Source organism: Sander vitreus, chromosome 1, assembly GCF_031162955.1.
Source record: "Sander vitreus isolate 19-12246 chromosome 1, sanVit1, whole genome shotgun sequence".
In the NCBI taxonomy this organism is placed as follows: Eukaryota; Metazoa; Chordata; class Actinopteri; order Perciformes; family Percidae; genus Sander; species Sander vitreus.
Window position 1 is genome coordinate 18,583,353 of NC_135855.1, and position 21,019 is coordinate 18,604,371.

The 21,019-nt window shown below is 40.9% G+C and overlaps 1 protein-coding gene across 2 annotated transcripts in view; it reads left to right on the forward strand.

The window, feature by feature from the left end:
- Positions 1-21,019, forward strand: part of rasa3 (RAS p21 protein activator 3) — a 45,639-nt gene that overhangs the window by 11,130 nt on the left and 13,490 nt on the right. For both annotated transcript variants that reach the window (XM_078246657.1, XM_078246666.1), the window contains exons 2-8: positions 5,060-5,177; positions 7,717-7,820; positions 8,961-9,055; positions 12,105-12,181; positions 17,884-17,964; positions 18,086-18,158; positions 20,911-20,984. In XM_078246657.1, the coding sequence (XP_078102783.1) occupies positions 5,060-5,177; positions 7,717-7,820; positions 8,961-9,055; positions 12,105-12,181; positions 17,884-17,964; positions 18,086-18,158; positions 20,911-20,984 (622 nt within the window). The remainder of the gene's footprint in view (positions 1-5,059; positions 5,178-7,716; positions 7,821-8,960; positions 9,056-12,104; positions 12,182-17,883; positions 17,965-18,085; positions 18,159-20,910; positions 20,985-21,019) is intronic.

The window sequence follows — 21,019 nt, forward strand, 5'->3', positions numbered from 1 at the left end:
CCGGGCACAGCCGGTGGAAAGCCTCCTCCGCGTCGTTGCCATGAGGTGGAGGAAAAAAACCCTCAAGGGAAAACACCCTTGACCGAAAAGAGCTTCTGTTGTCTGACCCCATTCAAAAAACGTTTCACCAGTGGGTGCGCAAAAACTGACCTCTCTCCATAGCCTTCATGGCAGGATGAAATGGCCGCCGCGTAGGCTTTGACTGTAGACAGAGCGAAATCATTATCCACTAATGTTTGGAGATAAGTTAACACAAGGGGCAGGGGGCATGATATGGGCTCTGCACCTTTTTCCACACACCAGCGTAACATGCCTAGCTCCGGGGGAAGCGCCCCCTGTGTGGTGGCCATGGCGGAGACAGCAGAAGCTAGCAAGGCGATATTTTTCTGTGCCGCGAGGCCCTGGGCTGCACACTGGTGCAAGCGGTCTCGGGGGGACGGAGGTGTGGGCAGGGTGGACGCCAGGCTCTGCTCTAGAGGTGGGACCGAAGGGAAACCCGCCTCCGTGTCGCCGTGAACCTGGGTAAAAGGCGCGTAGCGGGAAACCGGAGCCTTCAGTTTCCTGGGCTGGGAAAACGCCTCCTCCACAAATGACCGAAGCTCTGAGAAGCGCAGCCACAGCGGGGCTCGTTTGGACGGCGGCTGCTGTGTATAAACATCTCCACTCAGGAGGCCGCAAGCAGGGGCTGGGAGTTCAGCCGGCATCACTATGCCTCTCAGGTCCGCTGCTTTCTTGATGATGTCCGGCAGGTCCAAGAAGAGATCTTTGGCGGTGGAGAGTGGAGCCGCCTGTGGCAGAGTGGAAGATCGCCGAGGCGAGAGCCGCAGAGTGGGGGCGTCGATCCCCGTCTCGAAGTCCATTCTCTCCAGGGGGGAAGAGGGAAAACATGAGAGAACCATCCTCCTTGGGAATCGAGTCATCGGACGAAGGAGTCCTCTCCCGGCGGGTCCAGGGTGTCATGTTGCCGGGCTGCCCAGCTGCCATCCCCCTCACCGAAGTGCCAGAGCGGCGTCCGCCCGCCGTTTCAGCTCTTTAGAAGGCCGGCGGATGCAAAGCAGGCAGGAGGCCGGAGAGGAGAGCACCGCCTTGGAGTGATCGGAGCCAAGGCAGGACTCACAGCAGGGGTGGAGATCCTCCGGCAGGATATAGCCGGTCTGGCAGCCGGGGCAGAGGCGAACACCGCTAGAGGTAGAAGTCTTCATTCTGCTAGCGCTGAAGAAAAACTGGGCGATGAACACCGGGTCCGCTCATGTTATATACAGTATCTGCAGACGTAGTTGAGGCCCGTACTGGACACAAGGGCGGGAAAGAAAATCGTCACAACTGCGCATGAGCGAAAGGATAAACCCAATAGTGACAGCTCTTAGAGGGCAAAGCCTATACAAAAAAAGTTTTTTTCAGTAACGAGTAGTTTATGGGATTACAATTTGAAATTACCATTCAGTTTTAATCCCATGTATGCACGTTTTTTTGTTACTGTATCTGTCAGCGTATACACTGATATCAGTATATCTGTGGTTAGATAAAATCGGTCAATCACCTCGGTTAGTCTGTAATTCTTAGATGTTGCACGTGGCCCAACTACACAGATAACTTTGTATGTTTTGCCCTCTGCAGTAGCTCAGATTTTGACACAGATTTGTTTTTACGCTGTGAGTTCAGTCATTAAACACACAAACACACACACACACACACACACACACACACACACACACACACAAAGAGCTGAGAAAGCTAGGATGACTTGGATGGTGCAATCCAGTCAAGGGACCTCGCAGTCATGATTGAGAGCAGGAAAACAGAGATTGGAGGGAATTCAGGAGCAGGAGAGACGAATGAATGAATTACAGGAGGGAGATAAAATAAATGTGGGAGAATAAACTAGAGAGAATCGGAGGAGAAGACAACACAGGAGGGAGATGGAATAACAGTGGGAAGTAAAGGGATAAAGACAGAGAGACTTGCGTCATCGCGCTGCTCTCACACATAAACACAGACAGAGTCGGGTTCTGTAACAACAAATTGAAGCAATGGAGCGTGTGTCCTGTTTTACAGCTCAGGTGTCTTTGTAATTTGTGAATGAATGTTGTTATTTTGCATTGTGGTGTAATGAACCACATACAGTATGAATCAGCCCCCAGAGACGCAGTCATAACACTGTGTTAAGTTACAAACCCCACAGAGAGACACTTAATCACCTCTGTTTGTCTCAGCATGGTTTTATATGTCTCCTTTGAGTAGTATTATGGACCAAAGGTTGAGATGTACCAAATAGGCTCTCTTTCGTAACTGACCATTTGTCACTCTGATTGCAGATTTAAATTTTACAAAGACTTTTTTAGCAACAACGGCACATTGTGTAGAAGTGCAAAAGATATGCCCGGCATATTTTACTTATGGTCAACAAATCCTATTAAAAGGATGACGTATCCTTTAAATAGTGACATTTGCAGGACTTTTGCTTAACTGATTGGTCTCATGGCTGTAGAACGAGCCTACCGGCGTTTAAATAAATCAATGGTTTTATCCAAAAGGTGTAATTGCACGTGAGTGTGAGTAGTTAGTGAGTGTTTCATGACACATGTGATTACTCACCTCATTTTCCCTCCTCCTCCCCCTCTTCCTCCTTCTCCTCCTCCTCCTCTTTCTATTCATTCTGTTGCAACACCAACTCTTCCTTATCATGTTTTAAAATTGTTCTGTGATGAGATTCGATTCTTGTGAAATTCTAAACATGAGGTGTCAGAGCTGGATGGATGGCAGTGTAGTGTTTCCCATTCATTATTTATTGGAAAAAATTACTTTTTACTTTTTGTTGGAGTTGAGATATTGAGCAAAATGTCTAATTGGGCTGCTGCATTCATGTGCATATATATTGAGGAAAAATGACTTATTTAATCTGAAGGTAGCTATCTGTTTTGCTGTTTAACAGTCTGTTATCTAGTGTCAAATGCCAACTCTCTCTCGCTCCCCTTCTTCCCCTCCAGGGTCGAAAACACTGCATTGTGTACAACAGCATTGCGTGCTCTGCCACAAAGTAGCTCAAGATTTATACTGCATAGTATATTTAAACAGTTTCCTAGTGCAGCAACAGAAAGTGTTCTCTTTGAACAGACTGTAGAAATGCTGTTTGATTGGTTTATTTTTAGGCGTTAACACCCCTAAAGGAGCAAAAAAAAAAAAAAAAAAGCTACATCGGCAGTTCCCAAAGTGGGGATTGTGTCCCAAGATAAATACAAGGAGTCACAAGATGACATTATTGTTTTAAATTAAGCTTTGTTATAATGTTTTTTTTCTTGTGAAATACTAGACATTTTATATTTTAAGGCCTTTCAACATTCTTCACATTAAACAATTTAGACAGTAGACATTGTTTAATTTTGCAGGTTCACAATAAAATGTTGGGATCCACTGTTGTAGATGATCAACATTTTAAGGATCAGTTTGCAGCACCCAACCACACACTCGTGCTGTGAAGAAGTTGGTCCAAAAGGACCGAAATAACTCCCAGATGTCGGCTGAAAGGCAGCATCAGACTCCCATGCAGATAATGGAGCGTTATTGGCGCAGACAATGACAATGTTGCACTCATACATGTGTAACTATAGCCTCAGAGTCCCATGGGTCCTAAGGGTGAAGTGAACAGAGTACTGACTAACATGGATCCATGGCTTTATAAAGGAGAATGTATTGCTCCTGAGGGACTGGAGCACCACCTGTGTGTGTGTTTGTGTGTGTGTGTGTGTGTGTGTGTGTGTGTGTGTGTGTGTGTGTGTGTGTGTGTGCATGTGTGTGTGCGCGCGCGTGTGTGTGGCGTGTCTCTGTGGGTGGTTGGACCACATTCTTGTGAAAGGGTGTTCTATCTGTCACTCATGTTTGATTAACAGTTTAAGCTTCAGCGCGATTCAGGAAATGTCCCACGCCGATTCTTTCATTAACAAACAACACAGACGTCTCACACACACACACACACACACACACACACACACACACACAACAAACACATGTTATTTGTTATTAATGTGTCTGTTTGTGAGAGCAAGGCTTAATATTTGTGTGTCCGGCATAAGAGTAGTCACCCTGATCATTATACGTCGGTCAGATTATTCAAATTATTCAAAGCTAAAACAGGTGTGAACTTAAATAATACTATTTCTTTTTAAACTTTGCATGCTTTCAGTGTTAAATAAGTTATAACTTACTGTAGGCCCATATGAGGAAAATCTGCAATGTGTGAAAATGATCATTATTGCGATGACGATATGACTTGTGATAAATAAACAAATATTGAAGTGTGCATATTAGCTATAAATTTCCCATGTCAGCCTGGTTGTCTTCGAAGTCAGAACCTGATTAGAATACAATATTTTAAATATAACTAGGCTAAATGTTGTTCGTAGAGCAGCAACAGTAATGTTTACAACAGCAAAGTTACTATATAAACTCATTATTATCGCACTGGAAACTATCTAACATGTCAGTAAAATAAATAATATTCCTGACATCAAAATTTAGAAAAGAATGAGCTAAAGAAGAGATTTATTTGTCACCAACTTGAGTCAGGATCAGTCATTCATCCTGTCCTCCTCCCTTTGCTGAGGTAAATCAGGTTCACCACCAAGGTCCGATGACGTCATTGACGTACTTGACAATTAGCCATGTGCAGGTACCGCTGGTAGAGGGAGAAGGAGCTGGTTTGTCTCAGCCAGCAGCTAAGTTTACAAGATTTTGCTAAATTTTAAGATACGTGGCAAACTAGGATAAACAGTTAGACTTTATCCAGACAGCTTGGAGCTCAGCCCCGACACAGAGCAAGGGAGAGGCTGCTTTTAATACTGGGATTTGGCACCCGTCCCAAAATAAAATTAGTTTTCTTATTCATTGTGTTTTTGGCACCCTTTTGCGATGTGTTTATTGCGCATGTTCATATCGCAATGGCGATGAAAATACGATGTATCTGTCATCACTAACTTACAGCAGTGTGCTTGATTAAACAATGCTATTGCTTACAACAGCATTCCTAAATAAAAAATGCTCACAATCCCTTTTCTTTGTGCAGGAGAAGCAAAAAACATCCCTCCGTACCCGGGACCAAACAGGATGAGGGACTGCTACTGCACAGTCAACCTGGACCAAGAAGAGGTCTTCAGGACCAAGATCATCGAGAAGTCCCTTTGGTATGTTGAGGGGGCCTCCACCCATTTTGTGTTTGTCATCCTTTCAGTCTGTATATACAGAAAGGTGCAATCATGAAAGTCAAATTATAACCACTTTCTCAGTGGTCTAAACTCAAGGCTGAGACTTCATAAAAATGTAAACACATTTTTTTCACATACGGTAACTCCCTGCCTTTATGAATTGGAAGATTTAAGATTTAATTCACTTGGTTAGAGTTAATGTGATAGTTCACAACTATTATGTTGACAGAATTGGTGCTATTGAACTTTAGTATTTCGATGAAACATTTTCTCTCTACTAGCTTGGTCTCTCTATTTACATTTTTTTATATTTTTTGGCCACAATCAAGGTGTGTTATTACAAACACAGCAGAATTCTGTATAGTGGAACTATCTTATACAGTATTTCAAGCCAAGCTTAAGAGAAAATGCTTGGATGATGAAGGACTGTGTCACTAGTGGAATTTTAACATTTAAGCTACAATACATAAAGAATATATCAACTTCTTCAGTCAGACGCCTGCATATTGTCTGCACATAGACTGCATATTGTATCGCAGGATTACTAAAAGATCATGGATTGTGATTCCCTTCCTCCTTGATTTCACAGCCCAGAACTTTCACATTTTTCATCTGATCAGGAAACAAGTGAGATCCGTCCTGCATACAGAGTTTACAAAATTAAATTACGTGTATTTAAAGTCACAGTCTCAAAGATCTCTGTTTTGATCTATGGCGATAAGCGGTAATTGCAGGTGTGTTTTTGGATCTAACTTCCCAGAGATCCGAACAGTACGCCGCTTAAGACACAAGTTGAAGAGCGAGTCTGTTGCATTAGCTCTGCCTACCCTCTCTGGCAGACTCACCACTGCTGGGTGATGGAAAATACTAACTGTTCGTCGCTTGTGATTTTCTCAGGAATGTCGCCACAGAAACCCAGCTCGTAATACTGCAAATGCAAGGGCTTTAATCAGTGGGCCATAGACTCAATCATCATTTTCTTGTGGGTGAGGAGGAGTTTAAAGTTTAAAGGAGGAGGAGTTTAAAGTGTAAAGTCCTCCTCACCCACAAAGCCCTCCATAACCAGGCTCCTTCCTACCTCACAGACCTGCCCCACCGCCACAATCCCCCCCGTAATCTCCACTCCTCTGACACAAACCTCCTCTCCCCACCACTCAGGACCAAGCACCGTACCTGGGGTGACAGAGCTTTCACCATTGCAGCCCCCTCCCTCTGGAACTCCCTACCCATACACATCCGTGACTGTACTGACCTGAACACATTCAAAACACACCTCTTCAGATTAGCTTTCCACATACAATAGTCTTACATTTCTCACCTGATAGTTACTGGTTTTATTGTTTTTAATTGCTTTTAATATGCTTGTTTTATGTGTTGGTTTTATTGCTTATCTGTTTTTAATGTGCTATAAGCATTATCATTATCATTGTGTTGTTAATGCGGCATTAGTCTATATCCACGACGTTCCACTTCTGGGTTTGCTCGGTTCCACCGGAAATTCCGCCAGATGTCACTCTTTTTGGCCGGATGTCTGGCACCTTACGCTTTCTTTGTGTTGGAATTTTAAACCCGGGTCATTTATGAGGACTATGGTTAACTGCTCCTCAGATCTCTGCAGGGTAAATCCAGACAGCTAGCTAGCTATCTGTCCAATCTGAGTTTTCTGTTGCACGACTAAAACAACTTTTGAACGTACACGTTCCACCAAAACAAGTTCCTTCCCGAGGCTATTTTGCAGAGGCACCGTGGCTCCGTGAGGCACTTAGCACCTCCCAAGACGATTGTGATTGGTTTAAAGAAATGCCAATAAACCAGAGCACGTTTTTTTCCTATCCCGGAATGCTGTGTGGACTAGCCAGACCCTCCTCTGCTGCGCTGTGAAGGAAGGTCTGTTAATGTGAGACTAATGCGGCATAGATAGTAAATTAACAGACATTTATTTAAATTGAAATCTTCAACATTATTACTTTAAGCATCCTGTATTTGTAGGACTGTTTATAAATGCAGTCATGCCTCTGCCTGCCTGAACACCCACCCACCCCTCTGTGTGGCTTCATGCCTGCAGAGTTACAGAAGAAGTCAGTAGTTGTTAGTAGCAGCCCTGAGGGCTCAGCTCACGAGATTCTCATTGCTGTAATTGATCTATGGTCGTTGTTTAGGTGAGGCAGAGAGTGGCAGTTGATTTACCTTCCAGCCAGTGGTCACAAACAGGCCAATTTTTGTAGGCAAACAAGCTGTAGAGTCAACATGACTCATGGAAAGATGTAAATGCATGTGATCTTATTTTATGTCTGCCCAGGGGACAAAATCAATCATGTTTGGGCACAAATGATCTATTTTAGACTAGACTAGAGATTTAGGAGTTTTCCCAACCCTCTTTTGTCCCTCATGTCTTCTTCTCATCTTTCGACCACTGAATGTTTAAAACTACATCTGTGTTTGTGAAAAACACATGAAAACATGCTCGATGAGAGGAGTCTCTAATCACAGTTCATCTTGTGTCTCCTCTCACCTCCAGTCCGTTCTATGGGGAGGACTTTTACTGCGAGATCCCACGTAGCTTCAGACATCTCTCCTTCTACATCTTCGACAGGGACGTCTTCAGGAGGGACTCCAGTATCGGTGAGTAAACAGCTGCTCCATCTGTTGTAAACTTCCCTCAAACTCCATCCCAGCTTGGAAAATGAATCAAGAATTTCTTGATTCATGGGGGGTGTTTGGAAGGACATGCTACTTTGTTATACAACAACTTTCTTTTCAGATGTATACTGTAACCGCAGAGTGCTTTTAAAAACAACCAAACAATCCCTCTAAACTCAAGTTTAAAGTAACGGTCAAAGAACATATGTGGATACCACAGGATGAATTTAAATTTTCAGCTTGAACCTTATAATTTCAAACAATAAAAACAAACAAGTAAATAAATAACATGATCGACAGAAAAAAGGCAACAATTTTAATAATTCGTTTGAATCGTTTGAGTCTTTTATCAAGAAAAACTGTTGCTCCAGTTTCTTAAATGTAAGAATTAGCTTCTTTTCTTTGTTATATATTGAAGTGACTCGCACTTTGAAAATTGTGGCAGACACGGGTTGCTGGCTGTAGCTTCATATTAAACAGACGTGAGTGGTATCAATCCTCTCATCTAATTCTCGCCAAGAAAGCCAATAATCATCTTTCACAAATTGTCTAATTATTCCTTTAAGGTCCCTTATAGTTACACTGTTAGCACTAAAAAGGTGTGTGTCTGTTTGTGTGAGGGCAGATGTTTTTATCAGTGTCATTGGGTGTGGCAGTATGCATATTGGTGGATTTGTATAGTGTGTGTGTGTGTGTGTGTGTGTGTGTGTGTGTGTGTGTGTGTGTGTGTGTGTGACCACCGGCCACAAACTAGAAAAACATTTTAGGGTGTGTTTTGTATCATCAACAGCTTGTGTGTGGGTGTGGGCATGTGTGGGTGTGGGTGTGGGTGTTGGAAACAGAAAAGTAGCTTGTTACTTTCAGGGTAGAAATGACAGGGTCATATCCAGGCCACTGACGGTACACTTTGTGAGTATATCAGCACCAGGTGCCTACATGCATTTAAAAGCGATGTGGTGTGTGGATTGACACCATGTGAACAGGTGTGTGGGTGTTTGTTGAAGCTTGCATCTGAACACGTAGATCATTTTTAGGAAAGTGAGCTCATTTGTCTTTGTGTTATAATGTGTGTGTGTGTGTGTGTGTGTGTGTGTGTGTGTGTGTGTGTATGTGTGTGTGTAGGCAAGGTTGCAGTGAAGAAAGAGGACCTGCAGAAATATCACGGCAAAGACACCTGGTTCCAGCTACAACCTGTCAGCGCTGACTCAGAAGTGCAGGTCAGTACAGAGAAAAACATACACACACACACACACACACACACACACACACACACACACACACACACACACACACACACACACACACACACACACACACACACACAAAGCACTCTCTCTTGATCTTTTTTTCTTATTCTCTCGTAGATCCTCCAGTTGTTTTGTTTCTCAGCAACTCTACAGAAACCACATGACACTTATAGGGCTGGATACTTTTTGGTAAAAATGTGCTGGTGTTGAATGCTGACTCCGATTAGTTGTTACTGTAAATTCTTAATAGTTTTCTCAGTGGTGGAGTGAGTGGCAGAGAGAGCAAGTGCCCGGTTGCATAAACTACCTTAAGTTTCAAACTTAACTTTGTCCCTTATGCGAAATATTTCCCTAAGCTAAGGGGATCATTTAGGAGTGTTGCATAAAGCCTCTTAGGTTGTCTCTTTGCCTACTAAGGCTTTTACGGTAGTTACTGTCATAATACAGCACATGTGCACTTCAGCTACCAGGGTTACGCTTCACTCACAGTGTTACTTGACAGCATTATTGTCAGTATTACTGTAGCTAGGGTTGGGCAATTGGATGAATATATATCAGTGATCACCGTTGTTTTATTTTTTTGGTGCGATTTATGTCATTTTATTTTGCTAATTTCTCAAATAAAGTTATGAAAAAGTATTATTTTGGTTTCAAATGACACCTTGCCTTAGACACTGACCCTGCAAACAGCATACACATTGATGTGTGATAGTGTGTCTGCATGTTCATGTTTGGCAGAACCCAAACAAACACAGCATGTGTGCACCTGAAACATCTGAGCCTGCAGGGTCAAAGTCACCTGGCTCTCCGTGTATACTGTAGATCCAATTTCTTCACCTCCTTCACAGCTCAGTTTGTGATCAGCTGGTGAAAGAGTGAACACACAGATTTGATTAGAATCACTATATTTCCCACATTCTCACTTGTCATCAATTATTGACAGCTGGCTGTGATAGAAAAGTAAAATGTGTTTTGGGTTAGGTTGTGGTCTAGATTTGCTGTTGAGAGTAATAACAGGAAATTAGGAGTGGGAATCACCAGAGGCCTCACGATACGATATCATCACGATACTTATGTCACGATACCATATTATTGCGATTTTAAACATATTGCAATATTCTGCGATATAGTGCAATTTATTACCTTTTTTCCAACTTCAAATTTTTCACAATTTCAAATGATGTCCCCAAAAGGAAACTTTATCAACAATTTCTCTGTTTGTTCATCTCACTTTAATTTTATTGCTGCAAAATGGGATTGTCAAGCAGACAAACTGACCAACACATGTATAATAAAAGATTGATACTTGCGTCTGTGTATCGATACAGTATTGCCAAGGAAAATATCGCGATGTGCTGTATTGATTCCCCCCCCGTCGCCCCACCCCTACAGGATATCACGGAATGTTACAGGAATATGTTCATGGTTCATGTTCTTGTATGATGGAGGTAAAAACAGAGCAAATCATTCATTATTTTTGGGGAATGTTGAGAGACATTCCTAACTGAAATGTTCACTTTTGATCTCAATCTTTGCACTTTATTCTACTTTGTTACCACTGACATCTCTGTCTATGTAAATCAAGTGTACATCCTAACGTTAGTCCAAACATTAAGAACAACTCAAATGCTGAAGTGTGTTAATCACTGGGAAAAGCAGACACATTTCCAGTTTGCTGTCTTGTGACAGTGTAGCAAGTGGAGGGAAGTCTGCACAATTCATGGAAGCATTTAAGTGAATTTAGTAGCTTTTTCTGATTTACAGCTGCCAGTTAGCACCTCTGGGTATTCTTAGCAAGTTGTAAACAAGCTAAAAAGTAAATTTGGGGTTAAAAAATCTTTCTTTTTGTTACATGTTTGCTGCCATTCATCTGTGACTCCTGAAATCTAGTAATCTAGTTTGTAGCTGTTGCATTTTTTTCACTTGTCCTACATGCTTATTTAACACGTGCACGATTTCAGTATTCAGCAGTCTCACTCACCCACACGCATTGGTTAAACACACACGCATGCACGCACACACACACACACACACACACACACACACACACACACACACTGTCAGAGACACAGTGAACAGTAACATCTGCAGACAGATGGGTGTGTGTAGCCCTGGAGCAGGGATCTGAAACAGAGACACATTCATCCGAGGAGCCGGGGAGAGGAAGGATGTGTGAGAGAATGAGAGAAAAGAGAGAACGTGAGGGAGCTGGATCAAATGAAGTAGGAAGATAGAGTGTCTCTCTTCTCTTTTCAATAGAGGACACATTGTTTGGCCTGTGCGCACATGTGTAAGTGTGTGTGTTTGTTCCTTCTGCTTGAATCAGTCAGAAAGAGCAACGCCTGTTAGTTTGCATACTGATGCTGTTAATTAATGGAGCTTTTCTAGACAGCTGCACCACTACACTGTCATTATGTCATTAATCCAATCACTTCAGAGGGAAAATAACTTCAGCATGACGTACAGGCTCGCAGCTATTTACATACGGTATCTCTGTTGGTGGAGGAATACCACTTTTTTAATGTTTGTGTATTTATTGTTTTGTACAGGGATTTATTATTTTTTATGAGTGTATTTTTAACTCATACTTACAGTCTACAGATCAGGTCTTTTCTGAAAAACTGTTTCAACCATTTCCAACCTTGACAGTGCATATGATATGTATATTACTAGAAATTCAGGATACTTTTATGAGTTGAGACCCATGGTTGAACCCAATACATTATTCATTGTGAGAGATGAAATGTCACTAAGACATATTAAAAGCTGACATTTTTGGATTGGATTAGGTTGCACGTTATTGTCAGCAGAGTTTTGTCTCGCGTCAAAAGCCAACTCTATTTCACATACACACAAACAAATTGATGAATGCATGGTTTTCACTGGACATTGACCATGCTACCTGTCACTGGGCACCAGGCTCTGTGTGGTGGTGCCAGTGCTCTGTTCGTAAGCACTCCGCAGAACATTTAAATTCACAAGCGTGTGCATTAAAAAGTGTCTATTTGTGTTTCTGCAGGGAAAAGTGCACCTGGAGCTGCGTCTGAGTGAAGTCATCACAGACAGTGGAGCCATCAACCATAAACTAGCCACACGGTGAGACTGCACACACGCACGGACGCGCACACGCACACACACACACACACACACACACACACACACACACACACACACACACACACACACACAGACACAAATAGTCCTTATTCATACATAACGATACTACACCTCAAATTATTACTTGAACTGTGCAGTTTTATAAAAATTATCAGAGTTTATGTAAAGAGAAGAAAAGAAAAGAGAAATTTCCTGACAACATCCTTTGATCACAACATTGATTTTCTACAAACAATGATTTTAAAGCTTTATGTCAGTGTTACTGTCAGCTGATGTCTTATTTTTTGCCACGCTGGCAGTGAGGGACTGCAATATTGGTTGGTCCACCACTTTGGTCCAAACTGAAATATCCTTAAAACTATTGGATGGATTACCATTACATTTTGTATGGACATTCATGGTCTCCAGAGGATGTATTCTGCTTACTTTGATGATCCCCTGACTTTTCCTCTAGCGCCACCATCAGGTCAAAATCATAGGTCAAAATGTGACTTTGTTTACATTCCCATCAGCTGCAACTAGACTTTGTGCCAATTAGCTAATGTTAGCAAGCATGCTAACATGCTAAACTAAGGTGGTGATCATGGTGAACATTATACCGGTAACACTTTACAATAAGGTATACAAACAAATAGGTAGTTAAAGATTAGTTACTGTTTATGAAAGCGTAACGAATGATTAGTTACTGTTTTTCAGAAGGGTAGTTACTGTTTTTCAGAAGGGTACTACCCTTCTGAAAAACAGTAACTACCCTTCTGAAAAACAGTAACTACCCTTTCTTAAAAACAGTAACTAATCATTTGTTACCCTTTCAAAAAACAGTAACTACCCTTCTGAAAAACAGTAACTATTCATTAACTACCTATTTTTTTGTGTACCTTATTGTAAAGTGTTACCATTACACCTGCTAAACATCAGCATGTTAGCATCCTGACATTACCATTTAGCGCAAAGCACCGCTGTGCCTAAGTACAGCCTCACAGGTTTAAATCAACATTGAGGTTGGCCTGACACTACGTACAGTATGGTTATGGATGTGGTCTGATGTTAATGTAAGATTAAGAGTAGCTTAATGTAAGAGAAGCTGTATAAACGCATGTAGTGTGTGTCTGATACATTTTTCTGCTGTTGTACATGATGCTTAGGAACTCCCTTGTTCACTCATTCCTACTTCCTATATACTGCACACACCTGTACATTTTGCATTGTGGGATTGTTAGCAGGAAGTAGTGTTAATGCCATGGACACAACTTTTTGGTTTCATTGTGGGATTTTTGAAGGCTTCTAAGGTGCATGGCTTGTTGCCCGGCAACAGCTTTTGACAGGCAGTGAGATGGTTTGAGGGTCTGTTTTTGGATGTTTTTGAATCTGCCCTCGCTACATTGTTTCAGTGAGTGCGTGGTGCTGTGTGTTTAAAATTAACACACGTGATGTGTGAATTTCAAGTGTTTGCAGGGGATCAATGATATGCTTATGGTCTAGATGGATTATTATTGTGTGTGTGTGTGTGTGTGTGTGTGTGTGTGTGTGTGTGTGTGTGTGTGTGTGTGTGTGTGTGTTTGCTTGTTTGCTCTCCAGCTCTTCTGTTGTAACATACAGCAGTAAAGTCCGATGACGAGCCAGTGTGGCTCCGTTCCCGGAGCACATTGTGCATAAGGAGCTTAAGGCAGGAGGTCATCTAGTCAGATTTCTCTAGGAAGACACGTGTATGAGAGAGAGAGCGTCCATTCAGCTCTACCGATCAACCTACCAACTGAAAGAAATCTTCTTTAGGCAAGGACAGGAAATGTTATTTAACCTTCATTGCAGGTAAACTGAGCTTTACATTAAAATGCATTTAGCCACAAGTGATATGTACATAAAATTACAATAAATAAAATACATTAAGCGCAACAGCAACAAAAAAGAGAAAAGAAAAATACAGCTAAAAAAAAAAAAAACACCTTTTTCAGAATCATATTTATGTGATATCTTATTTATATGATTCATATTTTTTTCTCCATTTGATGCTACTTTATACTGATACTCTTCTATGTGTATCTGACAGATATAGTTCCTACTTATTTTGGAGAGAAAAAAGCATATGCTCATGTTATAAAATATGGTGCATTGTTATAGATCAAACCACCCAACAGTATATATTGTTAAAATCAGCCCTACCTCCAACAACTACAATGGTAAAATAGTACTTACACAATAATGCATCAGTAAAAGTAACCAAATAACAAAATGTACAATAACGTAACACTCAGTGGACAGTTTTTGCATAACATGTAATTTTACTTTCAATGCTTTAAATAATTTTTGTCTGTACTTTTACTTGAGTAATAATAACAAAATTGATGCAGTAGAACCGGAAAAATTGTCTTTTTTATTCCACACATTCTGCTTCCTTGTCAAAACCTGGCACCTAAATTACCCACAATGCAACTTGACCAAGGGCAGTTCGGTCTGATGCTGCCTTCAAATGGAACTCGTGAACTACGACATGGGAAGTCGTGAACATGCTAGTGACATCACTCTCAATTTATCAGATTTCGCACAACTTGCTCTGGAGCTCCAAAACTCCCCAAGACCTTGAAACGGACTTTGAGTTCCATTTGGAGTAATATTTTGAGTGTTAAGTCTTTCATTTCATTAATTGAGTATTTTTACAATGTGGTTTACAGTCACTTTTACTTAATTAAAATATCTAAATACTTACAGAAATGTAGTTGGTTGTGTGATACCATGGATGACATCTGAGGACAAGAAACCTATAACTAAACACAGTCTTTACTTGTGGAAGATATTCAAGTCCGTTGTTCTGATCTAATTTAATATTTAATTTCACCTACTTGTAATCGTGTACTCGTCAGTGACACAGACTCATAATCACATCTGCTTTTTGTGTGTGTGGTTTTGGCACTATGATGCAATTAATTCCCCTCTTACTTGAGTCAAATTGTTTTTGACAGGTTACGTGGGCGCAGAAGAGAAGCACATTAACACAATATGAATAATACTGACTAAAACAAATAAGTCTACTTCACCACCACTGTCTGGCATGCCAGAGCTCACAGTGGTAATGAAAAAGAGTGGAAGGGGAGAGGGCTGGATAGTAGGCTAAGCAGGGGTTATATAAACAAGCTTATTGGACAGGAAGCACTCTGGCATTAGTGACCCAGCCCTCTCCTTATTCCTTAGGAACCTGTCTGTGTGTGTGTGTGTGTGTGTGTGTGTGTGTGTGTGTGTGTGTGTGTGTGTGTGTGTGTGTGTGTGTGTGTGTGTGTGTGTGTGTGTGTATGTAAGTGTGTGTGTCAGCAGGATGGTGCAAGCTGTGCTGTAGTCGAGGGCTGCGCTGTGTAATTCATGCGGTGTGAGTAGTGGTGCATCACTGTGACACAAAGCAAGTGATTCGTCCCGCTGGGTGTCCTGTCCTGTTTGGATGCTAATCCCCTTACAGCATGATGTCATCAGATAGATAGATAGATAGATACAGTAGATAGATAGATAGATAGATAGATAGATAGATAGATAGATAGATAGATAGATAGATAGATAGATAGATAGATAGATAGATAGATAGATAGATAGATAGATAGATAGATAGATAGATAGATAGATAGATAGATAGATAGATACAGTAGATAGATAGATAGATAGATAGGTACATAGGTAGGTAGGTAGGTAGATCAGGTAGGTAGGTAGATTGTAGAGAGTCCTACTGTCGTAGAGTCAGAAGTCTGAAGATATGGTCTCTTCTGCTTTTAATTTTTTTTTTTTTCTGGCCTCTCTCAAGTCATCTTTGTGCTGTGTTTGTAGTTGCTTGATCACACAGGACTTAAAATTGGCACAACTCCTCACCAACAGCTTAAAAGGAATTACTCCCCTCTATCTCTTTTCATCTGCCCCCCCTCTGTGTTTCTGCCCTTCTTACATACATACAGACACACCTAACATTAACACCAGGGACCGTTTTCACATGCTGAGAAAACTCTCGGAGAGCTCTTTACTTGGCCCAACGTTTACAAGCAAGGACTCTCAGCGGAGGAGTGAGCTACAGTATGAATGGACCAGATGTTTATTGTCTGTGCAAAGGGGGCGGTTGACTTGATTGCTTGATATGATGCTCTCTTTAGATGTCGTTGTCGAGTCTCTTTCAGTCACTCAAAAACTTTTACAGATCATTAATATAAGTGTATTACAAAGTTTATTTTTAATACATTTCCACAGATGATGTGGCCATTTGTAGAGTTACATTTGTTATTGCAGACGTTTCGACATGTCATAGCAGGAAAAGCAGACGCGTAATTAATAAATAACATTGATCATGGTGGGGCGCCTGGGTGGCTCACCTGGTAGAGTGTGCGCCCCATGTAAAGAGGCTCGGTCCTCGCCGCAGCGGCCACGGGTATGGTTCTAACCTGCGGCTTCCCTTTCATGTCTAAGCTGTCCTATCAAATAAAGGTCTAAAATGCGAAGAAGAAAAAAAGAGCATGCTGGCTCACTGGCTTTGCTAAATGGAACAGAGCTATTTTTAATGTTATTAGTAACACCTGTGCTTTTCCTCCTATGACAAGTCAAAATGTTTGCTGTAAAATGGTCTGTTGGATAGCAGCAATACGTTCCTTTTATCCACACAAAAGCTTCAAGTGTCACTTGTGTCACGTCTTTAGATGTTCTAAGTATTTATTAAAGAGGGATATACATTTTCAACCATGATGAATGCACTTTATACCTTATAATCCCAATTTTGTCTGTGGTCAGGGAGTATATCTCCATGTGTGCATCCTTGCTAGTGTTATGAGATTTATCTTGATTGACCATCAGTGCAGAAAAGTGAACATCATACCTGAACAACACCTAGTCATTGGGATGGAAGGTTTTTGTTATTTCCCAGCTCAATGTTGCTGAGAACTTCACTTCAGAGCTCAGACTTCTAACTGGAACGTTTGTAAGTGAAGTTAAAAATGCATTAGGCCAATACTGTTTTTAGCTATTTGGTCTCCACAAACTCCATAGAAATATATGTCTTATCCTGCTAGATGATCAAATTTCCTATCTGTTGTCTCATGCTGGGCAGGTAGCATAGGTTCAACCTATCTTCTTGTTTGCTGAAAATAATATTGTTTTATACCATGTATGACGGTTTTTGAGAGCAGTGAGACTCCTGCTGTCGGTGTGGGCAAAGGTGTAGGATTGGGTGTCAATTCTCAGTGGTCTTGGCAGTACTGCTGACCCTTTCACATTAGTCAATTGTGTCATTGTGATTATATAGAGCTTAATAAAGCTTTACCAGTCCTCTGAGAGTATATTCAGATTAGTTTATGTGGCTCCTGGCTTTTAGCATTTTGGAGATCTTTTTATCCTATTCTATTTTTTTGTGCTGCCATTTTTTTCCCCTTATAAAAAGCTAAGATCGCTCCTCCTAACTTAACATAGTATAATGCTAAACACCTTAGCATAATAAAGATACTGTATACGCACTTTGTGAACATCTGTTGTCTATATTAGATTTATTTTCACCATTCAACCTTTAGTACCATCATCCCTGACATTTGGGCGATAATAAATTAACATAGTGTTAATGTTTTACGTGTGTGTGTGTGTGTGTGTGTGTGTGTGTGTGTGTGTGTGTGTGTGTGTACGCTTGTACAGCAGTGTGCTTATTCATTAATATTTTGTGTGTGTTTCTAAAGAGTGTTGGAGTGCCAAGGTCTTCCAATCGTCAACGGCCAATGTGATCCCTACGCTGCTGTCTCCTTACTTGGACCTTCAAGGTCAGATCTCTCACATGATTGGGCATGATTTCCCCAGTTAGCAGTCACAACTTTGTTTATCAAATGTATAACTTTGTAAAAAAAAATGTTTTCTCTCCTTCTGCCTCTCTGCGTCTCTCAGGTCAGAAGCTAAGAAGACCAAAGTGAAGAGGAAAACCAACAATCCACAGTTTGAGGAGGTTTTCTATTTTGAGGTAAATATTTCTGTGTGTGAACTGTTTCACAGTGGTTAGTATTGTCGGAAAAATAGGCTACCGAATATTTCGTTCTGTATTGACAGGTACTATATTTGAAAATGATTTATTTATTTTTTTTAAATTACATTTATATCTGCATTTATGTCAAAACCTAGAGACTTTCAAACATCAAAATGTTCCAACACGCTTGCCTGTTGCGTGTCACGCAGGCAGTGTGCAAACTCTAACCTGTTAACATGGGAGCCAAAATAAAAATGGACAAGCCACGCAGCTGACACACTCACGCCACGCATGCAGTGTGCAGGAGGCCTAAAAAAACAGTACATGGCCAAACGTATGTGGACACCTGAACAAAACAACCATATGAAATTGTTGATTCATTTTGTGTAAGTATCTCACACCCATGGCATACTTAGACTCCCTCTAATTAGTGTGGGTGTGCTCAGACTGGGCTTCATTGAGATCCATCTGACCATCCTATTACTTTTGTTTGTATCTGACTGGGTGGGTGAAGTTACATCTTTATCTTTTTTTTTTTAATTGTATGACATTTTGTAAAATAGTGTAATTCCAGCACAGCTTCACCTAACGTCAAACTGAGCAGAGGTCCAATTAACCAGAATAAGTGGGAAACACCTGTGTGCAGGGTCCAAAATTAGCACCATCTACTAGCCAAATGCTGGTAAAATATGTAAGTGGCTGGTAGATTTGCTTCACTCACCAGCCAAATAACAATGGCTATCTATTGAGTGACTGGTAAAGCTTGAACATTCACTAGCCATTTGGCTGGTGGACACAAAGAAGTTAATTTTGGACCCTGCCTGTGTGGATGTACAGTGCATTTAATAACCACCCAACAGATCTATACTCAGGTAGGCTGTGGCGTATAAAGGATACTCAATTGGTACTAAAGGGCCCAAAGTGTGCCATGAAAATGTCCCCCACACCATTACACCACCACCAGTAGCCTGAACCGTTGATATAAAGCAGGATGGATCCATGCTTTCATGTTGTTTTTGCCAAACTCTGACCTGAGAGATGGTTGTGTGTGAATATCCCAGTAGATCAGCAGTTTATGAATTACTCAAACCAGCTCTTCTGTCACCAACAACCATGCCACGTTCAGAGTCACTTAAATCACCTTTCTTCCCCATTCTGGTGCTTGGTTTGAACCTTAGCACATATTGACCATGTCTACATGCATTAAATGCATTGTGTTGCTGCCATGTGATTCGCTGATTAGATATTTGCGTTAACGAGTAGTTGAACAAGTGTACCTTATAAAGTGGCCATACTAAGTTATCTATGTAAGAAAAGTTCAAAGAAATTAGCAGAAGTAACTGAAAACTAGGGGTGCACGATTCAGAAAATGTCACGATTCGATTCAATATCGATTTTTAGGTCTCAGGATTCGATTCAATATCAATTTTCGATTCAAAAACGATTCTCGATTTAAAAAACCGATTCACAGTATGTAAATGTAGTTACTTTTCCCATGTGATTGCAGTAGACATACAATTACAATAATAATAATAATAATAATAATAATAAAAAATAAATAAAAAAAATATGAATTACTTTTTTGAATTCTATGAATTGATTTTGAATCGGTAGAGCTTGAATCGCGATACCAATGTGAATCGATTTTTTTGCACACCCCTACTGAAAACATTGCGTAATTGTGTTTATTATTGTATATTATATATGTCTGAGTGTCTCTTTAAATCCATGTCACAGTTCATATTGCTAGTAGTTAATATTTATAGATATTATTTGCCCAAACACGTGCTCACAAACTCCCTTGTATACTATTACTACTGTAATTGCTGAGATTCATGTAATAATAATTAAGAAAAAATAGCAAAAGCAACTGGAAACACATAAATGTTTGTTGAATTTGTTTTTCTTTGAATGTCTCTTTGAAAAACTTCACAGTTCACATGTTTTTATATTCATGAGTTCATATTTATAGATATTTTTTGTACACACACACACACGCACACACAAACACACACACAAACTCCCTTTTACACTGCCCCCGTTAACCCTCACTCACCAGCCGCTCAGCTCTGACATTTTTGTGTCGCTCCTCCCTCTGGCCTCCCCGCTGCAGCACTAGAAGACAACAGGACAAGAGTATGATTGATTCGGACAAACCACCAAACAATCTGGCCCATTGATTTCTATCCGACAAGACCGTCTCATTTATTCCCGACCAGCACATGAACAGGACTCATACCCTGTGGTGCTTTCCGCCTGCAGCCCCCCTCTGAGGTCCACGTCCACATGCAAACACAGGCCATCTATCATGTTTCTGCCATGTGGTTGTCCTTTTTTAATTGTTTCAAATTTTATTTTCTCATTGATCTAAATTTACATGGACCCTGCCACATTCTGATCTCTAATAACTCCCATTTTGACCCAGATCTGCTAAATGAGCTTAGAGTTTGATTTGGGTCATTTTGACCTAATTAAAAACAAAACGACTAATTCTTTTCAAAAAAATAGTGTGCAATTTAGAGAAAAAAAATCAGGGTTTCCACACTACTTAAGGGCATTGTATGCTTTGCAATGTAATAGTGAAGCATCGGATGTCTCAATTATCAAAATATTCATAGACCAATTTTCTGTCTGTCTTTTCTTTTACCAGCCTGTTTTTTCGAGATGTAGATGACCCTGCAACTTACCCGGAGGAAATACCAACTTCCACATGGTTTATGCTAAATGTTTACTCTGTCTCCATGTCTAGGTGACGCGGCCGTTAAGCTACACAAAGCGGCAGTTTGATGTTGAAGAAGAGGATGTTGACAAGCTGGCACTGAGGTGAGCCAATAGCTGTTTTAAAGGGGTTCGAAGTG